The sequence below is a fragment of the Oppia nitens genome, unplaced genomic scaffold (assembly GCF_028296485.1).
Source record: "Oppia nitens isolate AA-2021 unplaced genomic scaffold, nextdenovo-longstitch-racon4-pilon3 scaffold6_pilon_pilon_pilon, whole genome shotgun sequence".
Classification (NCBI taxonomy): Eukaryota; Metazoa; Arthropoda; class Arachnida; order Sarcoptiformes; family Oppiidae; genus Oppia; species Oppia nitens.
Genome location: NW_026533250.1, coordinates 5,398,164 through 5,422,500, shown reverse-complemented (window position 1 = coordinate 5,422,500; position 24,337 = coordinate 5,398,164). Strand labels below are relative to the sequence as shown.

The window sequence follows — 24,337 nt, the reverse complement described above, 5'->3', positions numbered from 1 at the left end:
ATCCATATACATAGCTATATAAATTTATATACAGTATATACCCATAAATACATATCCATTCTCTCTCTTTCTCTCTCTCTCTCTCTCTCTTTCTCTCTCTCTCTCTCTCTCTCTCTCTCTCTCTCTCTCTCTCTCTCTCTCTCTCTCTCTCTCTCTCTCTCTCTCTCTCTCTCTCTCTCTCTCTCTCTCTCTCTCTCTCTCTCTCTCTCTCTCTCTCTCTCTCTAACACAATTATTACAATATTTATTATATAACTAACTTTTCCGGTAAACGGATAGTCATTGTTAGTATTGAGACCTTTAATTTCCTGAACATATTCAAAGGCCATTCGTGTAGTGCCTGAAAATAATAATAATAATAATAATCATATGTAAAGTATTATATAAATATATTTATTTTTAAAAATGTAGATTTTTTTACATTTTAAGTTTTTATTTGTTTTGTTTTTGTTTTGTTTAAATTAATTATTAGTTATAAGTTAATTGATATATAATAATAATAATAAATTTTTATACATACCTTCATAGCAACCCTGTGTACCGAAACTAGTGGAACAGTCGATCAGATTTTGTTCACTTAATTTCAATTGTTTTGTCGGATCAAACTTTCCCTCAGCTATCTGAGCCTTCATTACATGACCTAATGGTTAAGTTTATTATTAATACTAATAATAAAACTAATTATTATTATTAAAAATTAATTAATTTAAAAAAATAATAATAATTGTTATCTACTTTCCAGTGCAGAGATCGCTGCAAAACTCCAAGAAGATAAACAAAGTTTCTAAAAATAATTTTTAAAAAAAAACATTATATTTAGTATATATCATATATACAGTGTATATATATTATTATTATTATTAAAATACCTGATCTCTAGCTGGTGTTACTATACCATACTTTCTCCAATCCCATTCAATGGGTATATTAGTAGTAGTAGTAGTATTGACAACTACAGGTGGTGGTACAGGTGCTTTGGCTGTTATTTTATTTTTTTTGGTGTATCCATACAATAGCATAATAAACAAAAATGATACAACAAAAAACAAAATTAGTTTAATAATATTTTTTTAAATAGTTTAATAGTTTAAATAATTATATATATATAGGTGCTAAGTGTTAGTATATTAATAAATATAAATATATATATATAAATACAATAAAGCATTTTATCAGGCTTGTAATGTCCATTATTATTTGGTGTCTGATTAGACAAATTAATTAACGATAATAATAATAAAAATAATACTAATGATAATTGAATTGCAATAACAATTGAAGATTTCATTTTTTTTTTTGAACAAATAATTTTGTATTATTGAACACCAATTCAAGTCAATTAGTTTAGTCAGTTGACTGAAACTATTACATTATTATATAAATTATATATATATTTTTTAGCAAATTTATTAAAAGATTATAACAACCAAAAAATAATATAATATTATAATTAAATATATAATGATATTTATATATAATTTTATACAGTATTAACGTCAATTAGTTAATATTTAGTTTATAGTAGTTAAAAACCAACACATATGTTAATTGTGTAATTTTTTTTATATACAAAAATGTTATTTAATATTCAAAGTAAACTTAAAGAAACTATCAAATATTTTTTCAAAAAAATAAATAAAATTTTATTAATTTGATTACAAAAATTTTATTTGTAATCAATTAATTAAATTTAAAAAAATTACGTATAAATACATTAAAACTGTAGTTTTCAACAAAAATTATGTAATAATACTATACTACTAATTATAATAATAAAAAAATACATTTACAATAAAGCTATTAAATATATATACATTAATTCAATGAAACTTCTTTTAGTTTATCTCTGATTTTATCGGTTCCCATATCATTGACCAGCACTGGATAGTAGGCCTGTTCACTAACACCACAATTGTTATATTTAGACCGGGACAGTCTAACGTAACCATTTTCGCCCCAATTTGTGCCAAAACTGTTCACCCCCATCGATCACCGCCACATAAGAAAAAAATAATAATTAATTAATAAATAAATAAGTTTTTAAATTTAAAAAATCAATTTTTAATACTTGTTTTTGAGTATAAAATATTCGGGAGTATAGCCAACGGCAACCAATGCAACATTAATTTTATTGGCATCGCATGTGTAGTCTTCAAAAATACCGGAACTAATATTTTTGTTGTTGTTGTTTATAAAAAACAATATATATATATAAAACCAAATTTTTTGTTGTTGATAAAATAAGTAAAATGTACTAAATTTAATATTACTATTTATTTACAAAAAAAAATTAATAAAAATAAAATTGTAGTATATAACTATATGTTTGATTATGTTAAATTATATTATTAAAAAAAAACATAAATGATAAGGGTCATAATCTAAAAATCCAAAACAAAAATCTAATCTAATATAATGTTAGGCTAAATATATATATATATAATAATTTATATAAATGTATAATATATGCTAATAATAATATTAATGTACCTATAATTTACAAAGTTATCGGTTTGATGAAAGCCAACAGTGACCGGTCCGTATGTATAGATAGCTGACACCAATTCATCGTCGGCTCCGGTAGTTATGCGTTTGATTTCCTTTATGCTGATATTGACTCGTTTTTTATATTTAAAGTGACAGATATCGGACTGTAAGTGTTAGTTAATACAAAATTCAAATTAAATCCAATATAAAATTATTTAGTTACTAAAAATTTGTTACAATTACTATTTATTGTTAACTATTAACAACGCAAACACACTCATACACACACACACACACACACATACACACAAAACCACACACATACACACACACATACACTCACATATACACACTTACACACACATACACACACATACACACACATACACACACATACACACACATACACACACACACACACATACACACACATACACACACATACACACACATACACACACATACACACACATACACACACATACACACACATACACACACATACACACACATACACACACATACACACACATACACACACATACACACACATACACACACATACACACACATACACACACATACACACACATACACACACATACACACACATACACACACATACACACACATACACACACATACACACACATACACACACATACACACACATACACACACATACACACACATACACACACATACACACACATACACACACATACACACACATACACACACATACACACACATACACACACATACATACACACACATACACACACATACACACACATACACACACATACACACACATACACACACATACACACACACACATACATACACACACATACACACACATACACACACACACATACAAACACACACACACACATATACACACATACTATTAAAATTATAACTAACTTTTCCAATATATGGATAATCATTGATAGTATTGAGTCCTTTAGTTTCATTTACGTACTCAAAAGCTGCTCGAGTATAGCCTACATAACAACAAAAAAATGTAAAATGTATTTACAATTATATAAATATTAAAAATTAGAATTTTTTATATTATTATTATAATACTATATATATATATAAGTTTTTCATTTTATTTTCTATTAATTATCAATTTAAAAAAAATTAAACAAAAAATTTTATATAATAATAATAATAAATTTTTATACAGACCTCCATCGCAACCCCGGTTACCGAATTCATTGGAACAGTCGATCAGATTTTGTTGACTTAATATTAATTGTTTTGTCGGATCAAACTTTCCCTCAACTATCTGAGCCTTCATCACATGACCTAATATATGATTATTTCATTAATAATAATAATATTAAACATTTTTTTATTACTTTCCAGTGCAGTGATTGATGCAAAACTCCAAGTCGCTGAACAATTAAACTAAAAAAAAACAAAAATAAATAAATAATTTTTTTATACAGTAAATGATAAACATAACTATATATATCAGGGTTAAGCTTTGGGTGTTAAGTGAAAAAAATTAAAAAAAAATTAAAAGTAATTAACAAATAAAATTGACAATTTATATTTAAAAATTAATTATTATTATTATTATGACCAATCGTTTACCTAGTTTAAATTGTTTGAGATTTTTTCTCTCTATATTTTAGCCAACCCTATACCCACCCACCCACCTATATCAAGCTTAACCCTAATAATTACAATATACATTATAGCTGTTTGTATATATAATGTATGTATATTTATAGGGAAAATACCCGATTTCTAGCTGGTGTTACTATACCATACTTTCTCCAATCCCATTCAAGTGGTATACTAGATGATACAGGTGCTGAGTCTAGATGTGCTCATATAGGCGGTCAGTGTTAGTTGAGATAAATATACATTTAAGCATTTTATATACATCTTATATATATATCTTACCCTGGTTATAAGACAAATCAATTAACGATAATAATAATAATAATTGAATTACAATAACAATTGAAGATTTCATTATTGTTTTGTTGTTATTGATAATAATCTTTATTAATTAGTTGTTTAGTCTAAAGTAAAGTTAGTTAAGTTTATAAAATATATATTTTGTAATTTAATTCATTAGAAAATCCATTTTTTTCGTAAATTTATTATTTCATTATTTTTTAAAAAAAACATAATTTACGTCATTCAATAGCAATTATATTTGTATTATAAAATTTTTTCAAAAAACTACTATAAATTTATACTATGTTTAAAAAATTATTAACAAATATTTAGTAATATATATATATATATATATATATATATAGTATTAGAAAATACATTATTGCTATTAATAATCGTTGTTTTTTAAATAACAAAAATAAAATAATTTAAAATAAAAATTAGAAATTTAATTTAAAAAATAATAAACTTAATGCAAGTAATGTAAGATAATTTGTAAAATTATTTTCTAAATGTTATCAATTAATTGTTTTATTTATTTTCAATTAAATTAGTATTAGTAGTTATATAATAATTATGTAAAAATAATTAAAATTAATACATATATATAAATATATATATATAATTTACAGTAAAATTGTTATAATATTTTTAAATTAATTTATTTGACTTCTTTTAGTTTGTCTCTGATTTGATCGGTTCCGACATCATTGGCCAGCACTGGATAGTAGGCCTGTTGACTAACACCACAATTGTTGACCTTTGAACGGGACAGTCTTAGAAAGCCATTTTCACCCCATTTTGTGCCCCAACTGTACACATCCGGAGGTATCACCAAAAAAAATAAAATAAAATAAATGATAAAAATAAATGATAAAAATAAATGATAAAAATAAATGATAAAAATAAATGATAAAAATAAATGATAAAAATAAATGATAAAAATAAATGATTAAATAAGTGTTATAATCTACGATTAAACTAAATATCTTAATTAATAATAAATACTACTATAATAATAATAATAATACCTGTTTTTGAGTATAAAATACTCGGGATTATAACCAATGGCAAGCAATGATAGGTTAATATTATTTGCATCACATTTTGGGTCATCTAAAATACCAGAACTTTTTTTTATGTTTATAATAAAAATTACAAAATAATTTAACCAAAATAAAATAATATGTGAAAATTAATTAGAAATTATTTAGACACTAATTTTATAATATATTTTAAATTAAAAAATAATTAAGTAAATTATTATTATTATTATAAACTATGAAACATATAGTTAGTTAGTTATATATATTGTATAGTTTGTTATTGTGAACTCAATATTGGTTATCCCAATAGTATCCCAACAACAAAAAAAACTACAATAGTTTATTGAATTAGTATCCTATTATAATTATGTAGTAATAAATATGCTAATAGATTATATAAATCAATCAAAAAAAACATCATTGGGTGGGCTATATAAGCAAGATTTTGGATATTAACGGGGGGGGGGAGGTATAATGTATGGTAAAATAAAAATAATATAAATAAAATATTTGAGGGAATGGGATGCTTTTATTGTAGTTTTAAACAATTATCAATAAAATTTTCAAAAATCAGGGCTTAATGCTATATATATATATATTATATTAATAATACCTATAATTGTGAAAATTGTTGGTCACATGTATGGCAACAGTGACCGGTCCGTACGTATAGATAGCTGACACCAGTTCCTGATCAGAGCCGGTAGTTATACGTACGATATCTTTGATGTCTATATCGACTCGTTTTTCTTTATTATAGCGACAAGTGTTGAGCTATAGTTACAATTAATTTTTGATACAAAAAATTATTAATTAACTATTTATAACAATAACATCAACAACAATAACAACAAGATATTTAATAGTAACTTATATAAAAAAATTGGTTATACTGTATATATGAACCCCTACCCCTCCCCCACCCCATATCATACATTTATCAATTATTGTAGTCATTCATAAACCAATTATAATTTCATATGAATTTAGCTAGCTAATTCAAATTTAATACAAAAATTATTTTCACTTATTTATTTTCTTAATTACTAAAACATATGATAAAATACTGTACACACAAACATCAATATAATGATACGGTATTAAAATTATAACTAACTTTTCCAGTATATGGATAATCATTGATAGTATTGAGTCCTTTAGTTTCATTTACGTATTCAAAGGCATTACGAGATGTACCTAAAAAAAATAGATAATGATATGAATAATAATTATTTAATGTAATATATTTTATCCAAAAAAATGATTTTTTTTAATCATAGAAATTATAAATAATATCAAAAAATCATTATATAATAATAACTATAATACAGACCTCCATTGCAACCATCATTTCCGTAATTAGTGGTACAATCGATCAGATTTTGTTCACTTAATGACAATTGTTTTTTCGGATCAAACTTTCCCTCAGCGATCTGAACCTTCATTAGATGACCTAATAATTGGATAATAATTTATCAATAATAGTAATAATAATAATAAAAATATTGTTTTTAAAAAATTATTACTTTCGAGTGCAGCAACCGATACAAAACTCCAACACGAACCACATAATCCCTATATATATATATATATATATTTAATAAATATATATATATATATATATATATAATATAAAACATTTTTTATGATAATTTATAATTATGTTTCATATAAATTACCTGATTTTTAGCTGGTGTTACTATACCATACTTTCTCCAATCCCATTCAACCGGTATATTAGGTTGATTGACAACAACGGGTAGTGGTGGTACCGGTGCTGAAGCGTATAACGTATAAATTATATACATATAATAATATATATAACAAACAAACAAACAGTTTTATATATTTATATATTAATATTAATAAGTATTTATTTATTTTTTATCTTACCCTGGATATTATCCAAATCTGGTATATTATTATTATTATCAATAAGTTTAGACTGTTTGGACAAATCAAATAGTAATAATATTACTGATAATTGAATTACTAAAACTATTAGAGATTTCATTTAAATGTTTATATATAATAGTTTTTATTTTATTGATTATTGAATATTAGTTTAGTTAGTTGTCTCTAAACTATATATTTTGTTATTTAATTTATTCAATATAAAAATATAAATTATATTAATTCATTTAATTAATAACATAATTGTATTAATTAAAAATTTGTTTTTTAAAAATATTAATTAACAATTTACATCAATTGGCTTATTTGTTTTTTTTTGTAAATAGTTATGCCATATGTGGTAACAGTAAGTAATTTTTATTATCAATTGTTATTTAATATTCAAATTGAAAGCAAAAAAGCAAGTATTTTCTGAATTGATATCAAATTTTTATTTCTTTAGTTAAAATCATATTAAAAACACATACATTAGAAATTATATTAAAATATTATACTGTAGTTATAATAAAAAAAATTATCTAATTATAATAATACAGTACAAATATATATATAATTTACAGTAATATGTTATAATATATTCAAATTAAATTTATTTGACTTCTTTTAGTTTGTCTCTGATTTTATCGGTTCCGACATCATTGGCCAGCACTGGATAGTAGGCCTGTTCGCTGACACCACAATTGTTGACCTTTGAACGGGACAGTCTTACAAAACCATTTTCACCCCATTTTGTGCCCCAACTTGACATATCCGAAGGTATCACCAAAAAATAAAAATAAATAATTAAATAAGTATTTAATAATTAATTTAACAAAACTATTATTAATAAAATACTTCAATAATAATAATAATAATAATAATACTTGTTTTTGAGTATAAAATACTCGGGAGTATAACCAACGGCAAGCAATAAACCGCTAATCTGTTCGGCATTACATGTGATGTCATCTAAAATACCGGAACTTTTTTAATGTTTTTTTTGTTTGTTGGTTGTGTTGTTAATAAAGTTGTCGATTGTTATAATTAAAAAAAATTGAAAAATAATAATAAATATTTTAACCCAATAAAAATGTTCATATAAACAGTCAGAAATAAGTTTAGCAATTTAGCAACAGTACGAGTATACATATATTAGTAATATAACAAAATTAATTATAATAATTAAGTGGTTTAATAGGGTTTATTAAGTTATATATTAGAAATATACTCATCATTTAATGGGTGAGCTATATATTATAGGATTGCTATTAATAATAACTACCCATTAACTCATAAGTAGCCATTGCCACCCCCCTTAGTAAGTTAACTAAGCTATATATATATATATATATATATATATATATGTATGTTAGTTGTTAAATATATATATTAATACCTATAATTGAGAAATTTATTGGTCAAATGAACGGCAACAGTGACCGGTCCGTATGTATAGATAGCTGACACCAATTCCTGATCAGACCCTGTAGTTATGCGTTTGATTTCTTTGATGTCGATATCGACACGTTTTTCTTTATTATAGTGACAACTGTCGTCCTATAGTTACAATTAATTTGATACAAAAAAATTATTTATAACAACAACAACAAAATATTTGATAGTAACTTATATCTTAAATAGTATGAACCCTATCCTCAAATTTCCCACATATAATACATATATAAATTGTAGTCCAATTTCATAAACTAATTTAGTATAATTTGATAATATCAATTTAGCTAGGCTAATTATAATTACATTTTTTCAATTATTTATTTCATTAATTACTAAAAACCTATACAAACAGACACCGAAACAAATTATAACAAACTTTTCCAGTATATGGATAGTCATCGTTAGTATTGAGTCCTTTAGTTTGATTTACGTATTTAAAGGCATCTCTAGAAGAACCTAATAAAATAGGTAATAATAATATCAAAGTAATATATAATATCAAAAAATGAGATTTTTTTATTTATTAATAATTATAAATTAATTAAAATCATTATATAATATAAACTATAATACAGACCTCCATTGCAACCTTCCGTTCCGTAATGACGGGAACAGTCGATCAGATTTTGTTCACTTAATGACAATTGTTTTTTCGGATCAAACTTTCCCTCAGCGATCTGAACCTTCATTAGATGACCTAATAATATAGGATAGGTTTATCAATAATAATAATAATAATTATTATTATTATCAAAAAAAAATATTAATTACTTTCGAGTGCTTCGGCTGATGACAAACTCCAACCCGAACCACACGCTCCCTATATATATATATATATATATATATATATATATATATATATATATATAATAATAATATAATAATATATTATATATAAACCATTTTTTTGTATATTTTTAATTAGGTTTCATATATAATACTTTACCTGATTTCTAGCTGGTGTTACTATACCATACTTTCTCCAATCCCATTCAGCCGGTATATTAGGTTGATTGACAACAACGGGTAGTGATACCGGTGCTTTTAAAGATATATAATTACAATATAATATATTCATATAATAAGAATAATAGGAATAATAAATATAATTTAATAAACAAATAAATAGTCTAATATTCCTATATATATTACCCTGGATCTGTGGCAAATTTGGTAAACCATTATCGATTAGTGACTGATTAGACAAATTCAATACCAATAGTAATAATACTAATGATAATTGAATTACTAACCCTATTGAAGATTTCATATCGTTTTATTTTTTTTTTAAATTATTGATTACCAGTTAGTTTAGTTGTCTCAAGCTATCTGTTCTATGATTTAGTTTATTCAATAATAATAAAAAAAAATCTAAATTTGTTTAAAAAAAAATAATTATCAATTTACGTCAATTAAAATTAAATTATAGTTTACTTGTTTTGTCCAATAGTTAAACCATATGTCACATATGTATCATTAGTCCTATTATGACTCCTATTAGGACTCCTATATGTAGTCAAAAAACTACAGTTATATGATATATGGTAACAGTAGTTTACTACATGTATAGTGTCTAGACTTTAACGCATTTATACAAACTCATAATCTATTTAAATACATACAAATCAGGGTTTCTAAAGGTTTTCGATTTCAGGGGGGTATAGGGTGGGGTTAACAATTTTTATTACCCAATAAATTCCCAATAAATTCCCAATAAATTCCCAATAAATTCCCAATAAATTCCCAATAAATTCCCAATAAATTCCCATTAAATTCCCATTAAATTCCCATTACCCAATAAATACCAAATAAATTCCCACTAAATTTCTAATAAATTTTATTAAATTACCATTAAATTCCCATTAAATTCCCATTAAATTCCCATTAAATTCCCATTAAATTCCCATTAAATTCCCATTAAATTCCCATTAAATTCCCATTAAATTCCCATTAAATTCCCATTAAATTCCCATTACCCAATAAATACCAAATAAATTCCCACTAAATTTCTAATAAATTTTATTAAATTACCATTAAATTACCATTAAATTACCATTAAATTACCATTAAATTACCATTAAATTACCATTAAATTACCATTAAATTCCCATTAAATTCCCATTAAATTCCCATTAAATTCCCATTAAATTCCCATTACCCAATAAATACCAAATAAATTCCCACTAAATTTCTAATAAATTTTATTAAATTACCATTAAATTACCATTAAATTACCATTAAATTACCATTAAATTACCATTAAATTACCATTAAATTACCATTAAATTACCACTAAATTTCCACTAAATTCCTTATAAATTTTCATTAAAATATTCATAACTTAATTTCTCATAATTCAAAATTGGTAGGAGGCCCCATAACTTTTTGGCCAGAGTGTACACTACCCAATTAGCAACCCTGATACAAATAAATATATTCATATATGTATAATAATTTTAATTTTTTAAATACATCATTATTGCATAATAAATGCATAACATTTATAGTGTTATTTATATGTTAATAGTGTATGTAATTTAATAGTATTCAAAGTTTACATATGGTAAGTATTTTTTCTTAGTTTTTAATTGATATCAAATTTAAATATTTTAATTTAAATAATAAAAACACATACATTAAAATTACAATTATAATCATACTGTAGTTACAACAGCAACCCTACATTCAACGTCAAAAAATAAATAAACTTAATGTAAATTTTTTAATTCTTTTAAATCTTTAATTCAAAAACAAATACAAATAAAATTTATATTTTAATTAATAATTTTATAATGTAGTTATAAAAAATTATGTAAAAAATATGTATTCAAATTTGTTATCAATTAATTGTTTATTTATTTTCAAATTCAAAACAAAAGCAAATAAATTAGTATTAGTATACTGTAGTTATATAATAATTATGTAAAAATAATTAAAATTAATACATATATAAATATAATTTACAGTAAAGTGTGTTATAATATATTCAAATTAAATTTATTTGACTTCTTTTAGTTTGTCTCTGATTTTATCGGTTCCGACATCATTGGCCAGTACTGGATAGTAGGCCTGTTGACTGACACCACAATTGTTGACCTTTGAACGGGACAGTCTTACAAAGCCATTTTCACCCCATTTTGTGCCCCAACTGTACACATCCGGAGGTATCACCAAAAATAAAAATAATTGATTAAATAAGTATTTAATATTTAATTTAACAAAACTATTATTAATAGAATATTTCTATAATAATAATAATAATAATAATAATAATACGTGTTTTTGAGTATAAAATACTCGGGAGTATAGCCAACTGCAAGCAATAAACCGCTAATCTGATCGGCATTACATGTGATATCATCTAAAATACCGGAACTTTTTTAATGTTTTTTTGTGTTTGTTGGTTGTGTTGTTGATGTAGTTGTCGATTGTTTGTTAGTTATAATTAAAAAAAAAATTGAAAAAATAATAAATATATTATTGTATATATTATATATAAATTAGTAATAATAATATAACAAAAATAATTATAATAATTAAGTGGTTTAATAGGGTTTATTAAGTTTTATATTAGAAATTTAAACATCATTTAATGGATGAGCTATATATTATAGGATTGCTATTAATAATAACTAACCATTAACTCATAAGTTGCCATTGCCCCCTCCCTTTATAAGTTAATTAAGCTATATATATATATATATATAAAAGCTATATTGATATATAAATATAAGCTATATATATATGCGTGTGTGTGTTAGTTGTATATATATATATACACCTATAATTTTGAAACTTATTGGTCAAATGTACGGCAACAGTACTATATATTATAGGATTGTTATTAACAATATAACTACCCATAACTCATAAGTAGCCATTGCCCCCCTCGTAAGTTAACTAAGCTATATATATATATATATATATACCTATAATTGAGAAACTTATTGGTCAGATGAACGGCAACAGTGACCGGTCCGTATGTATAGATAGCTGACACCAGTTCCTGATCAGACCCTGAAGTTATGCGTTTGATTTCTTTGATGTCGATATCGACACGTTTTTCTTTGTTATGGTGACAACTGTCGTCCTATAGTTACAATTAATTTGATTACAACAAAAAAAAATTAATTAATTAACAATTTATAATAACAAAGAAAATGCAAAAAATTATAGTATGAACCCAACCCCCTATCCTCTCCCCAACTGCTCCATATAATACATTTGTAGTCCAATTCATAAACTAATTATATAATTTTATAATACCAATTTAGCTAGCTAATTATAATTATAAATATAATATTTATTTTTTTTAATACAAAATTTTACATATATGAAAAAAAATCGGTAGGCGCCCCCTAACATTTTGTTTTAGGCCAGGGGTAGGGATAAGATCTAAAAAATTCTCAGAGGGGTAAGATGCCTTACCCTACCCCCCTTTAGCAACTCTGAGTAAAACCCATACAAACAGACACACAAACTATGATAATAACAAATTATAACAAACTTTTCCAATATATGGATAGTCATCGTTAGTATTGAGTCCTTTAGTTTGATTTACGTATTCAAAGGCATTACGAGTGTAACCTAAAAAAAAATAATGAATGAATTATAATAATGTAATATAAATTTTTTAAAAATAAATTGATTTTTTTTCATTTAATAGTTATAAATCATTATATAATAATAATAATAACTATAATACAGACCTCCATCGCAACCACTATTTCCTAAATTAGTGGAACAGTCGATCAGATTTTGTTCACTTAATGACAATTGTTTTTTCGGATCAAACTTTCCCTCAGCGATCTGAACCTTCATTAGATGACCTAATAATATAAGGATAGGTTTAACAATAATAATAATAATAATTATTATTATTATCATAAAAATATTATTAATTACTTTCGAGTGCAGCGGCCGATACCAAACTCCAACCCGAACCACACGCTCCCTATATATATATAAACCATTTTTTTGTATATTTTTATTTAGGTTTAATATATAATACTGTACCTGATCTCTAGCTGGTGTTACTATACCATACTTTCTCCAATCCCATTCAACCGGTATATTACTATTGACAGCAACGGGTAGTGTTGGTACGGGTGCTGCTGAAGCTATTCATATTAGTAATAATAATTAAATAAATAAAATACATCAATCAAACAAACAGTCAGTTTAATATTTTACAGCTAACTGTGTTAGTATATATATATATATATATATATATCTTACCCTGGTTATTAGTTTAATACTTTACAGTTAACGATGTTAGTATATACAGTATGTATTTATTATTTATATACATTAATGTACATTTCAGCATTATATATATATATATATATATATATATCTTACCCTGGTTATTAGCCAATTGTTGTTGATTAGACAAATTCAATACCAATAGTAATAATACTAATGATAATTGAATTACTAAACCAATTGAAGATTTCATATCGCTTTAGTTTTTTGGTTAAAATTATTGATTTCCAGTTAGTTTAGTTAAGTTAGTTGTCTCTAAGCTATCTGTTTTATAGTTTAGTTTATTTAATAAAAAAAACCAAAATTTCTAAAAAAAATTATTAATTATCAATTTACGTCAATTAACATCAAATTATAGTTTACTTGTTTTTCCAATAGTAAAACCATATGTTAACATATGTATTATTAGTCCTATATGTAGTCAAAAAAAATTACTGTTATATGATATGTTGTAACAGTAGTTTACTACATGTATAGACCTAGATTTTAGTGAATAGACTTTAACCATTAACCCATAACTCATAATCTATTTAAATACATACAAATCAGGGTTTCTAAAGGTTTTTGATTTCAGGGGGGTATAGGGTGGGGTGAACAATTTTAATTCCCACTAGTCTCATTAAATTCCCATTAAATTCCCATTAAATTCCCATTAAATTCCCATTAAATTCCCATTAAATTCCCATTAAATTCCCATTAAATTCCCATTAAATTCCCATTAAATTCCCATTAAATTCCCATTAAATTCCCATTAAATTCCCATTAAATTCCCATTAAATTCCCATTAAATTCCCATTAAATTCCCATTAAATTCCCATTAAATTCCCATTAAATTCCCATTAAATTCTCATTAAATTCCCATTAAATTCCCATTAAATTCCCATTAAATTCCCATTAAATTCCCATTAAATTCCCATTAAATTCACATTAAATTCCCATTAAATTCTCATTAAATTCCCATTAAATTCCCATTAAATTCCCATTAAATTCCCATTAAATTCCCATTAAATTCCCATTAAATTCTCATTAAATTCCCATTAAATTCCCATTAAATTCCCACTAAATTCCCACTAAATTCCCTCTAAATTATCATTAAATTAACTAATAAAAATATTCCCAACTTAATTTCTCATGACACAAAATTGGTAGAAGGCCCATAACTTTTCGGCCAGGGTGTACCCTACCCCATTAGCAACCCTGATACAAATAAATATATTCATATATGTATAATAACTTTATTTAAAAAAATAAATCACATTATTGCATAACAAATGCATAACATTTATAGTGTATGTAATTTAATAGTATTCAAAGTTTACATATTGTAAGGATTTTTTCTAAAGTTTTTAATTGATATTAAATTTTTATGTTTTAATTAATATAATAAAAACACATACATTAAAATTAAAATTATAATTATACTGTAATTACAACAGCAACCCTACATTAACGTCAAAAAAAACTTAATGTAAATGTATAGATAATTTGTAGAAATTTCCATAATTTTTATCAAATTATTGTTTTATTTATTTTTTAATTAATACAAAAACAAAAACAAATACCATTTTAATTAATAATTTTTTATTGTAGTTATAAAATATATATTGAAATTAAATTTATTTGACTTCTTTTAGTTTGTCTCTGATATTAGCGGTTCCGACATCATTGGCCAGCACTGGATAGTAGGCCTGTTCGCTGACACCACAATTGTTGACCTTTGAACGGGACAGTCTTATATAGCCATTTTCACCCCATTTTGTGCCCCAACTGTACAAATCCGGAGATATCACCAAAAATAAAATAAATATAAAATAAAATTATAAAATATATATATTATAATTAAACAACAAAATATTTTATTAATAAACACTACAATAATAATGATAATAATACCTGTTTTTGAGTATAAAATACTCGGGAGTATAGCCAACGGCAAGCAATGCTGCGCTAATATTTTCGGCATTACATGTGATGTCATCTAAAATACCGGAACTTTTTTGATGTTATTGTTGTTGTTGTTGTCGATTGTTTGTAGATTTATAATAAAAATTCAAAAAAATTAACCCAAAAAAATAATTGTCAAAATAAACATAACAGTTAGAAATAAGTTTAAAAGATTACAAGTATATTAAAATAATTAAATAAATAACATTTTTTGGCACATTTTTATGATACGTTTATCTTTTGTTGAGTATTATACTAATTAATTGGTCAATTAATTGGATAATAAATTATTTATTAGATACCAAAAAATCATTGGGTGGGCTATATATGATTGAAATGGTATCCAAATATACTACCCATAACTAATAAGTAGACATTGTCCGCATAAGTTAACTAAGCTATATATATATATATGTTACTTGTTTTACCTATAATTTGCAAACTTATTGGTCACATCAACGGCAACAGTGACCGGTCCGTATGTATAGATAGCTGACACCAGTTCCTGATCAGAGCCGGGAGTTATACGTATGATATCTTTGATGTGGATATCGACACGTTTTTCTTTATTATAGTGACAACTGTCGAGCTATAGTTATAATTAATTTGATTAATTAATTAAACATTTATAACAATAACAAAATATATTGTGTAGTAATACAAACACATACATACACACACACACACACACACACACACACACACACACACACACACACTATAATATTAAGATTATGACTAACTTTTCCAGTATATGGGTAATCATTGATACTATTGAGTCCTTTAGTTATATTTACGTACTCAAAGGCATTTCGAGTATTACCTAAAAAAATGATAAATTATTATTATTAATAATAATAAAGTATTTATTAACAAAAAATTGAGTTTTTTTTCATTTAATAGTTATAAATATAATTTAAAAAAAATAACTATAATTCAGACCTCCATCGCAACCCAATGTACCGAAACTAGTGGAACAGTCGATCAGATTTTGTTCACTTAATGACAATTGTTTTGACGGATCAAACTTTCCCTCAGCGATCTGAACCTTCATTAGATGACCTAATAATAGGATAGATTTATCAATAATAATAATAATTATTATTATTATTATCAAAAAAAAATTATTAATTAATTACTTTCAAGTGCAGCGGCCGATACCAGACTCCAACACGCACCACACGGTCCCTATATATATATATATATATATATATATATATATAACATTTTATATATTTATAAATATGTTTCCATATAATACCTGATCTCTAGCTGGTGTTACTATACCATACTTTCTCCAATCCCATTCAACCGGTATATTAGTATTGACAGCAACGGGTAGTGGTGGTACCGGTGCTGCTGAAGCTATTCATATTGTAATAATAATAATAATAATAAATAAATACATCAAATACATCAATCAAACAAACAGTCAGTTTAATATTTTACAGCTAACTGTGTTAGTATATACAGTATATATATATATATATATATATATCTTACCCTGGTTATTAGCCAATTGTTGTTGATTAGACAAATTCAATGCCAATAGTAATAATACTAATGATAATTGAATTACTAAACCAATTGATGACTTCATTTTGTTTTTTTTAATTAATTTTTTTTTTGTTTATTGATCGCCAATTAGTTGATTAGTTAGTTGTCTCCTAAACGTTATGTTCTGTGATATAATTTAATTTAATTAAAATTTATTAATAGAATTACATAATTTGTATTAATTTTAAAAATTGTTGTTTTTATTCATTAGTAATTTACGTCAATTAACTATTCAATTATAGTTTTTATATGTTTTTTACCATTAGTTAAACCATATGTGTGGTTATAGTACAGTCAGTCAATAAGCATTTTATTTTTATTTATAATATATTTATAGTTTATTTTTAGTTTTAGTTTTTTTTTAATTGATGACCAATTAATTTGGTTTAGTTGTCTCTAAGCTATAATTGTTTTATGATTTAATTTATTCAATGGAAAAAAATGTAAATTTTATTAAATCTATTTTTTATTCAATTACATGATTTGTTTGTCAAAAAAAATATTAATTATAAATTTACGTCAATTAAAGTTAACTTGTTTTTTCAATATTTAAAACCATATGTGATAACAGTAATGTACTACATATAGCACTAGTCTAGTGATCAATTATGCTATCATGATAGATTTTTGAATTTAACTTGATTACGTATTTTATGCTACTGTTAATTATATACATTACTCATTTACAAATAAACTATTACTATAAAAATTATTTTTTTGTCCCATTATATTTAAAACTGTCTCAATACAAGCAAAACCAAAACAATAATGGCCATTACACAATGATACCCTATAACACAGTAGTTTATGTATATGAGCGCAGTATTATTTTGGTTTTGTTTTTTATTAATTTTCAAAACACATTTAAAATGTTTTATTAAAAAAATTTCTACCCTAATAAATTTTATGTTATATTTGTTTTATTTATTTAGTTTTAATATTTTTTGTATAATTAACGTTGCAGGGACCAATTAATAATAAACCTTTGAGAGCATCACAGCACTAGAGTCTAGTGACTAGACTTTAAGCACTGTCCTGTCCTGTCCTGTCCTGTCCTGTCCTGTCCTGTCCTGTCCTGTCCTGTCCTGTCCTGTCCTGTCCTGTCCTGTCCTGTCCTGTCCTGTCCTGTCCTGTCCTGTCCTGTCCTGTCCTGTCCTGTCCTGTCCTGTCCTGTCCTGTCCTGTCCTGTCCTGTCCTGTCCAAAACATTATACACTAATTCAAAGTAAACTAAAAGCAAGTATTTTTAAAATTGATAGAAAATTTTTATTCTGTTAACTAAATATTAATAAAAACACATACATTTGAAAATTATATTAAAATTATACTATAATTATTAAAAAAATTATGTAATTATATATAATTTACAGTAAAGTGTGTTATAATATATTCAAATGAAATTTATTTGACTTCTTTTAGTTTGTCTCTGATTTTATCGGTTCCGACATCATTGGCCAGCACTGGATAGTAGGCCTGTTGACTGACACCACAATTGTTGACCTTTGAACGGGACAGTCTTATGTAGCCATCTTCACCCCATTTTGTGCCCCAACTGTCCAAATCCGGGGGGGGAATGGGTTATCACAACAACAAAAAATAAATGAAATAAAAATAAATTGATAAAATTACAATTATTACAATATTAATAATAATAAACTAAAATATTTGTTGTGTTAATAAACACTACTATTTATACCTATTTTTCAGTATAAAATACTCGGGAGTATAACCAACGGCAAGCAATGATTTGCTAATTTTTTCGGCATTACATGTGTTGTCATCAAAAATACCTGAACTTTGATGTTGTTGTTGTCGATTGTTTGTCAATTTATAATTTCAAATTAAAATTTTATATACAGTATATATATATATATATATATATATATATATATATATATATATATATATATATATATATATGTTTTTCATTTCTATTAATTATCAATTTAAAAAAAAAAATTTAAACAACAAATTTGATATTAAAAGATATCTCGAGAATTACCTAAAAAAAAATGATGAATAATAATAATTTTAAGTAATATATAATATCAAAAAAATAATTTTTTTTTCATTAATAATTATAAATCAATTAAAATTATTATAATATAATAATAATAATAATAATAATAATAATAATAATAATAATAATAATAATAACTATAATACAGACCTCCATTGCAACCCTTATTTCCGAAACTAGTGGAACAGTCGATCAGATTTTGTCCACTTAATGACAATTGATTTTTCGGATCAAACTTTCCCTCAGCGATCTGAACCTTCATTAGATGACCTAATAATATAAGGATAAGAATATATATATATATTTATTTATTATATATAAATTATGTGATATTTTATATGTTTGTAATTATTGTTTTTATATATATATAAAAATACCTGATTTCTAGCTGGTGTTACTATACCATACTTTCTCCAATCCCATTCAACCGGTATATTAGGTTGATTGACAACAACGGGTAGTGCCGGTACCGGTGCTGCTGAAGCAGCTATTCATATAATAATAATAATAATTAATATATATATAATACAATAATCAAACAAACAGTTTTATATTTTTTTAAAAGCTCTCAGTGTTAGGTACATGCAGTATGTATTAATGTATATGCATTTATGTATTTATTATATATATATATATATATATATATATATTACCCTGGATCTGTGCCAAATGTTGTAGACTATTATCGATCAGTGACTGATTAGACAAATTAAATACAAATTAGTAATAATACTAATGATAATTGAATTACGAAACCAATTGATGATTTCATATTTTAGTTATCTTTATTATCGATCACTAATTAGTTTAGTTTAGTTATCTGTATCTAAACTATGATTTAATTTATTGAACCAAAAAAAAATAAAAATCTAAATTTGTTTATTAAAAAAAATATTAATTAGCAATTAACGTCTATTAGTTAATTAATTAAAAATATTGTTTTTTTTCCACTAATTTTTCCACCATATTTACTGTCTTTAAGTATAGACAGACCTCCCTGGCCATCATTGTCTGTATATTTGTATAACAAATGGTAAGTAATTGTAATTATTTTTAATTGTAATTTAATATTCAAAGTTTACATAAGGTTTTTCTAATTGATATCAATTTTTTATATGTTTTAATTAATATAATAAAAACACTTACATTAAAATTATACTGTAGTTACAACAGCAACCCTACATTGAACGTCAAAAAAATAAAATAAACTTAATGTAAATGTATAGATAATTAAGTAGAAATTTTCATAATTGTTATCAAATTATTGTTTCATTTATTTATATTTTAATTAATTCAAAAACAAATACAACTAACATTTTTTAATTAATAATTTATACTGTAGTTATAAAAATTATGTATAAATATATATTGAAATTAAATTTATTTGACTTCTTTTAGTTTGTCTCTGATATTAGCGGTTCCGACATCATTGGCCAGCACTGGATAGTAGGCCTGTTGACTAACACCGCAATTGTTGACCTTTGAACGGGACAGTCTTATGTAGCCATCTTCACCCCATTTTGTGCCCCAACTGTCCAAATCCGAGGAATGGGTTACCAGAAAAAAATAATTGATAAAATTAGAATTACAATTTAATAATAATAAAAACTAAAATATTTTTATCAATAAATACTACTATTTTTTTAACCTGTTTTTCAGTATAAAATAATCGGGAGTATAGCCAACGGCAAGCAATGATCGGCTAATAGACTCGGCATTACATGAGGTGTCATCAAAAATACCGGAACTTTAATATTGTTGTTGTTGTTGTCGATTGTTTGTCGATTTATAATTAAATTGAAACAAAAATGTGAAAATAAAAATAATAGTTTAAGACTTAATGAGTTTAGCTATTATATACAGTTTATATATAAATTAAAATAATTAAAATAAATTAGTATAAACTATGTAACAAATTGTTAGTAATAAGGTTATTATTATATTATAATATTAATTAACTGGTTAATGGCTAAAGTTATTAATTAGAAATATTGAATCATTGGGTGGGCTATATTGGGTATAGTTTAAGTATGGATACATATAGCTTATCCATTTGGGATAGTATTTGGGTTAGAGAGAGGTAATCAATTGTTTAGTTTATATTGAATATCTACTAAACCATATATTCAATGCATAAAAATGGTTAATAACATAATTAATATACAGTATATATTTATATATATTTATAGATAATACCTATAATTTAGAAACTTATTAGTCTGATGAAAGCCAACAGTGACCGGTCCGTGTGTATAGATAGCTGACACCAGTTCCTGATCAGAGCCGGTAGTTATGCGTTTGATTTCTTTGATGTCGATATCGACACGTTTTTCTTTATTATAGTGACAACTGTCGAGCTATAGTTACAATTGATTTTATCAACAAACAAAAATCAATTAATTAATTAACTATTTATAATAACACATACAAACAAACTATGATATGGTATTAAGATTATAACTAACTTTTCCAATATATGGATAATCATTGATAGTATTGAGTCCTTTAGTTTCTTTTACGTATTCAAAGGCATTTCGAAAATTACCTAAAAAAATGATGAATTAATATTATATAACAATAATAATAACAATAATTATTATAATACAGACCTCCATCGCAACCATGTGTACCGAAACTACCGGAACAGTCGATCAGATTTTGTTCACTTAATGTCAATTGATTTTTCGGATCAAACTTTCCCTCAGCGATCTGAACCTTCATTAGATGACCTAATAATTGTATACATTTATCATATATTATATTAGCAATAATAATTATAATTTTAAAAAAATATATATATTTATTTTTTAGTATAAATTAATTACTTTCGAGTGCAGCGGCCGATACAAAACTCCAACACGAACCACAACTTTCCTATATATTTAATATATATATATATATATATATATATTTAAAAATGTCTATATATTTGTAATTATGGTTTCAAATATAAAAAATACCTGATTTCTAGCTGGTGTTACTATACCATACTTTCTCCAATCCCATTCAACGGGTACCTGTGCTGCTGAAGCTATTATTTTTTTAAAAATAATAATAAATAAATAAAATACACAATGTAATCAAATAGACAGTTTAATATTTAAGCATTTATTATATTTATATATACAGTATATATATATATATATATATATTTATTTATATATCTTACTTTGTTTATCAGCCAATTTTTTTAGCTCCTCATAACTACTTAATTGTTGTTGATTAGACAAATTCAATGCCAATAGTAATAATACTAATGATAATTGAATTACTAAACCAATTGATGATTTCATATTGTATTTTAGTTTTCTTTACTAATGATAACCAATTAGTTTAGTTTTCTCTCTAAACTATCTGTTAAGTTAAACAAGTTATTCAATAATAATAAAAAAAACTAAAGTCTAAATTATGAAATTAATTTTTTTTCTAAAAAAATAAAAATTCATTAACAATTTGCGTATGTTTAACGTCAATCAATAATTTTTTTTCAAATATTTTCAAAAAACCACATGTGGTTAGAGTTGACAAACGTAATCCTGTCGGTAGTATTTGTATTTATTAGAAATTTTTTTAGAAATTTTATTAAAATTATAAATATTTCTATATCATTTAATAAAGTATAGATTTTACATAGATAACATATAAACAGCTATAAATTTTAACTAGGCTGATATTAAACTTGTAACTAATTTATTTTTAAAATTTACAAATAAAATATCTTAAAAATTTAATAGTATTTATTAAATTATTATAGCTTACTGACAATAAATAATCTAGACTTTAATGGTTCAATTATTTAGGTTAAAGTTATATTTATTTATGTTTATAATTAAAAGTTTATTATTGTAAATTATTTAATAATTTTAATAATAATAATTAATATGTAATAATAACTAATTAAAAAAAATTGATGTGTAATTCCTTAAATAATCCTATAGTCTATTGAATGTTCTCTATTTATCAAATTTTATTTGGCAATCCTATATGTAACTATATGTTAGTAATTTTTATTTTCAAATATTGCGTAATATTCAAAAGTAAAACTTAATTATAAGTATTTTTTTTGTAAAATTTTAGAATTAATATCAAATATATTAATATATATATATATATATATATATATATATTATAGTTAATATTAGAGAAAAACAAATTAATTAAAATTATATTTATTATACATAATCGCCGGCAGTCTACGTATGGTTGTGTAGAGTTAGCAATAATAACGTCGTATTTTATAAATATAAAAAATACACACAAAAAATAATTGCATAAATATATAATAAAAAAAATTATCAAAAATTATCAAAATTTAGTAACACATTGAATTATTATTTTCAGTAATTTCGTCATGTTTGTTATTATAAATCTTAATTAATTGAAAGTTATCGAAAGAAATTTTTTAATTATTTTTCATTATATTATTTTTTAAAACTTTTTGCATTTATTTTATTTTATTTTATTAATCAAATTATAGAGAATTTTTAATTTAATTTTAAATACTTTTATTATATAAATTTTATATTGTATATTACACTTAAAAATATTTATAAATATTATTTTTAGATTAGGTTTATTATAATATAATATATTTTAATATAATAAAACTATTTTTTTATTTATAATGAAATTATATTTAATTTTTACTAAATAATTTTATAATTATATATTATTTATATCACAAATATTTATATATATTATTTGACACAATGAAAATTATTATAGTTATTATTTATTATAGTTGTC

The 24,337-nt window shown here is 23.9% G+C and overlaps 6 protein-coding genes across 6 annotated transcripts in view; all 6 read right to left on the bottom strand.

Annotated features, from left to right (window-relative positions):
- Positions 1-1,224, bottom strand: part of LOC128962246 (procathepsin L-like) — a 2,555-nt gene extending 1,331 nt beyond the window's left edge. The window contains exons 1-5 of the mRNA XM_054308609.1: positions 1,158-1,224; positions 869-978; positions 735-783; positions 520-639; positions 260-339 (exon numbers count right to left, since the gene is read on the bottom strand). Of these exons, the coding sequence (XP_054164584.1) occupies positions 260-339; positions 520-639; positions 735-783; positions 869-978; positions 1,158-1,167 (369 nt within the window). The 5' untranslated portion in view covers positions 1,168-1,224. The remainder of the gene's footprint in view (positions 1-259; positions 340-519; positions 640-734; positions 784-868; positions 979-1,157) is intronic.
- Positions 1,225-1,814: 590 nt separating this feature from the next.
- On the bottom strand, positions 1,815-7,533 carry LOC128962792 (uncharacterized). Its single transcript, XM_054309193.1, has 16 exons — positions 7,352-7,533; positions 7,138-7,235; positions 6,985-7,033; positions 6,792-6,911; positions 6,576-6,655; positions 6,072-6,232; positions 5,444-5,542; positions 5,083-5,224; positions 4,413-4,503; positions 4,247-4,326; positions 3,860-3,908; positions 3,687-3,806; positions 3,417-3,496; positions 2,490-2,650; positions 2,068-2,166; positions 1,815-1,971 (listed from the first exon to the last, which is right to left on the bottom strand). The coding sequence occupies exons 1-16, from the start codon at positions 7,470-7,472 to the stop codon at positions 1,815-1,817; spliced, it is 1,707 nt and encodes a 568-aa protein (XP_054165168.1). The 5' UTR covers positions 7,473-7,533.
- Positions 7,534-7,891: 358 nt separating this feature from the next.
- LOC128962243 (procathepsin L-like) lies at positions 7,892-10,173 on the bottom strand. The gene is made up of 8 exons (XM_054308605.1): positions 9,959-10,173; positions 9,753-9,847; positions 9,578-9,626; positions 9,384-9,503; positions 9,183-9,262; positions 8,748-8,908; positions 8,236-8,334; positions 7,892-8,112 (listed from the first exon to the last, which is right to left on the bottom strand). Exons 1-8 carry the CDS (start codon positions 10,074-10,076, stop codon positions 7,962-7,964), a joined length of 873 nt encoding a protein of 290 aa, XP_054164580.1. The 5' UTR covers positions 10,077-10,173; the 3' UTR covers positions 7,892-7,961.
- A 1,567-nt stretch (positions 10,174-11,740) lies between these two features.
- Positions 11,741-14,371, bottom strand: LOC128962244 (cathepsin L-like proteinase). Its single transcript, XM_054308606.1, has 8 exons — positions 14,168-14,371; positions 13,823-13,926; positions 13,712-13,760; positions 13,516-13,635; positions 13,314-13,393; positions 12,736-12,896; positions 12,083-12,181; positions 11,741-11,954 (listed from the first exon to the last, which is right to left on the bottom strand). Exons 1-8 carry the CDS (start codon positions 14,262-14,264, stop codon positions 11,804-11,806), a joined length of 861 nt encoding a protein of 286 aa, XP_054164581.1. The 5' UTR covers positions 14,265-14,371; the 3' UTR covers positions 11,741-11,803.
- Positions 14,372-15,672: 1,301 nt separating this feature from the next.
- On the bottom strand, positions 15,673-22,988 carry LOC128962791 (uncharacterized). Its single transcript, XM_054309192.1, has 20 exons — positions 22,761-22,988; positions 22,552-22,622; positions 22,417-22,465; positions 22,201-22,320; positions 22,057-22,136; positions 21,788-21,948; positions 21,240-21,338; positions 20,981-21,122; positions 20,245-20,287; positions 19,995-20,078; positions 19,738-19,861; positions 18,982-19,123; positions 17,519-17,642; positions 17,277-17,380; positions 17,155-17,203; positions 16,958-17,077; positions 16,759-16,838; positions 16,444-16,604; positions 15,965-16,063; positions 15,673-15,838 (listed from the first exon to the last, which is right to left on the bottom strand). The coding sequence occupies exons 1-20, from the start codon at positions 22,882-22,884 to the stop codon at positions 15,688-15,690; spliced, it is 2,127 nt and encodes a 708-aa protein (XP_054165167.1). The 5' UTR covers positions 22,885-22,988; the 3' UTR covers positions 15,673-15,687.
- On the bottom strand, positions 18,954-20,294 carry LOC128962249 (cathepsin L-like). Its single transcript, XM_054308612.1, has 5 exons — positions 20,245-20,294; positions 19,969-20,078; positions 19,742-19,861; positions 19,268-19,361; positions 18,954-19,123 (listed from the first exon to the last, which is right to left on the bottom strand). Exons 3-5 carry the CDS (start codon positions 19,851-19,853, stop codon positions 18,973-18,975), a joined length of 357 nt encoding a protein of 118 aa, XP_054164587.1. The 5' UTR covers positions 19,854-19,861; positions 19,969-20,078; positions 20,245-20,294; the 3' UTR covers positions 18,954-18,972.
- Positions 22,989-24,337: the final 1,349 nt, after the last annotated feature.

What these genes read in the sequence shown, in the direction of transcription:
- LOC128962244 (XM_054308606.1), bottom strand. Translation starts at nt 14,264, where the DNA reads ATGAAATCTTCAATTGGTTTAGTAATTCAATTATCATTAGTATTATTA. An exon ending in ACAATTGGCTAATAACCAGG is followed by an intron (nt 13,927 to 14,167) that starts GTAAGATATATA and finishes TAATATGAATAG; the next exon opens with CTTCAGCAGCACCCGTACCA. An exon ending in TAACACCAGCTAGAGATCAG is followed by an intron (nt 13,761 to 13,822) that starts GTACAGTATTAT and finishes ATATATATATAG; the next exon opens with GGAGCGTGTGGTTCGGGTTG.
- LOC128962249 (XM_054308612.1), bottom strand. Translation starts at nt 19,853, where the DNA reads ATGAAGGTTCAGATCGCTGAGGGAAAGTTTGATCCGAAAAATCAATTG. An exon ending in AAATAAGGGTTGCAATGGAG is followed by an intron (nt 19,362 to 19,741) that starts GTCTGTATTATA and finishes ATCAAAGTTCAG; the next exon opens with GTATTTTTGATGACAACACA. An exon ending in TATTTTATACTGAAAAATAG is followed by an intron (nt 19,124 to 19,267) that starts GTATAAATAGTA and finishes GGATTTGGACAG; the next exon opens with TTGGGGCACAAAATGGGGTG.
- LOC128962792 (XM_054309193.1), bottom strand. Translation starts at nt 7,472, where the DNA reads ATGAAATCTCTAATAGTTTTAGTAATTCAATTATCAGTAATATTATTA. An exon ending in TGATTTGTCTTATAACCAGG is followed by an intron (nt 4,327 to 4,412) that starts GTAAGATATATA and finishes GAGCACATCTAG; the next exon opens with ACTCAGCACCTGTATCATCT. An exon ending in TAACCGGGGTTGCGATGGAG is followed by an intron (nt 3,497 to 3,686) that starts GTCTGTATAAAA and finishes GTTGTTATGTAG; the next exon opens with GCTATACTCGAGCAGCTTTT.
- LOC128962243 (XM_054308605.1), bottom strand. Translation starts at nt 10,076, where the DNA reads ATGAAATCTTCAATAGGGTTAGTAATTCAATTATCATTAGTATTATTA. An exon ending in AAATTTGCCACAGATCCAGG is followed by an intron (nt 9,848 to 9,958) that starts GTAATATATATA and finishes TATCTTTAAAAG; the next exon opens with CACCGGTATCACTACCCGTT. An exon ending in TATTTTATACTCAAAAACAA is followed by an intron (nt 8,113 to 8,235) that starts GTATTATTATTA and finishes GGATATGTCAAG; the next exon opens with TTGGGGCACAAAATGGGGTG.
- LOC128962791 (XM_054309192.1), bottom strand. Translation starts at nt 22,884, where the DNA reads ATGAAATCATCAATTGGTTTAGTAATTCAATTATCATTAGTATTATTA. An exon ending in ATTATCCATATATTGGAAAA is followed by an intron (nt 21,949 to 22,056) that starts GTTAGTTATAAT and finishes TTGTAACTATAG; the next exon opens with CTCGACAGTTGTCACTATAA. An exon ending in ATCGGCCGCTGCACTTGAAA is followed by an intron (nt 17,078 to 17,154) that starts GTAATTAATTAA and finishes TCCTATTATTAG; the next exon opens with GTCATCTAATGAAGGTTCAG.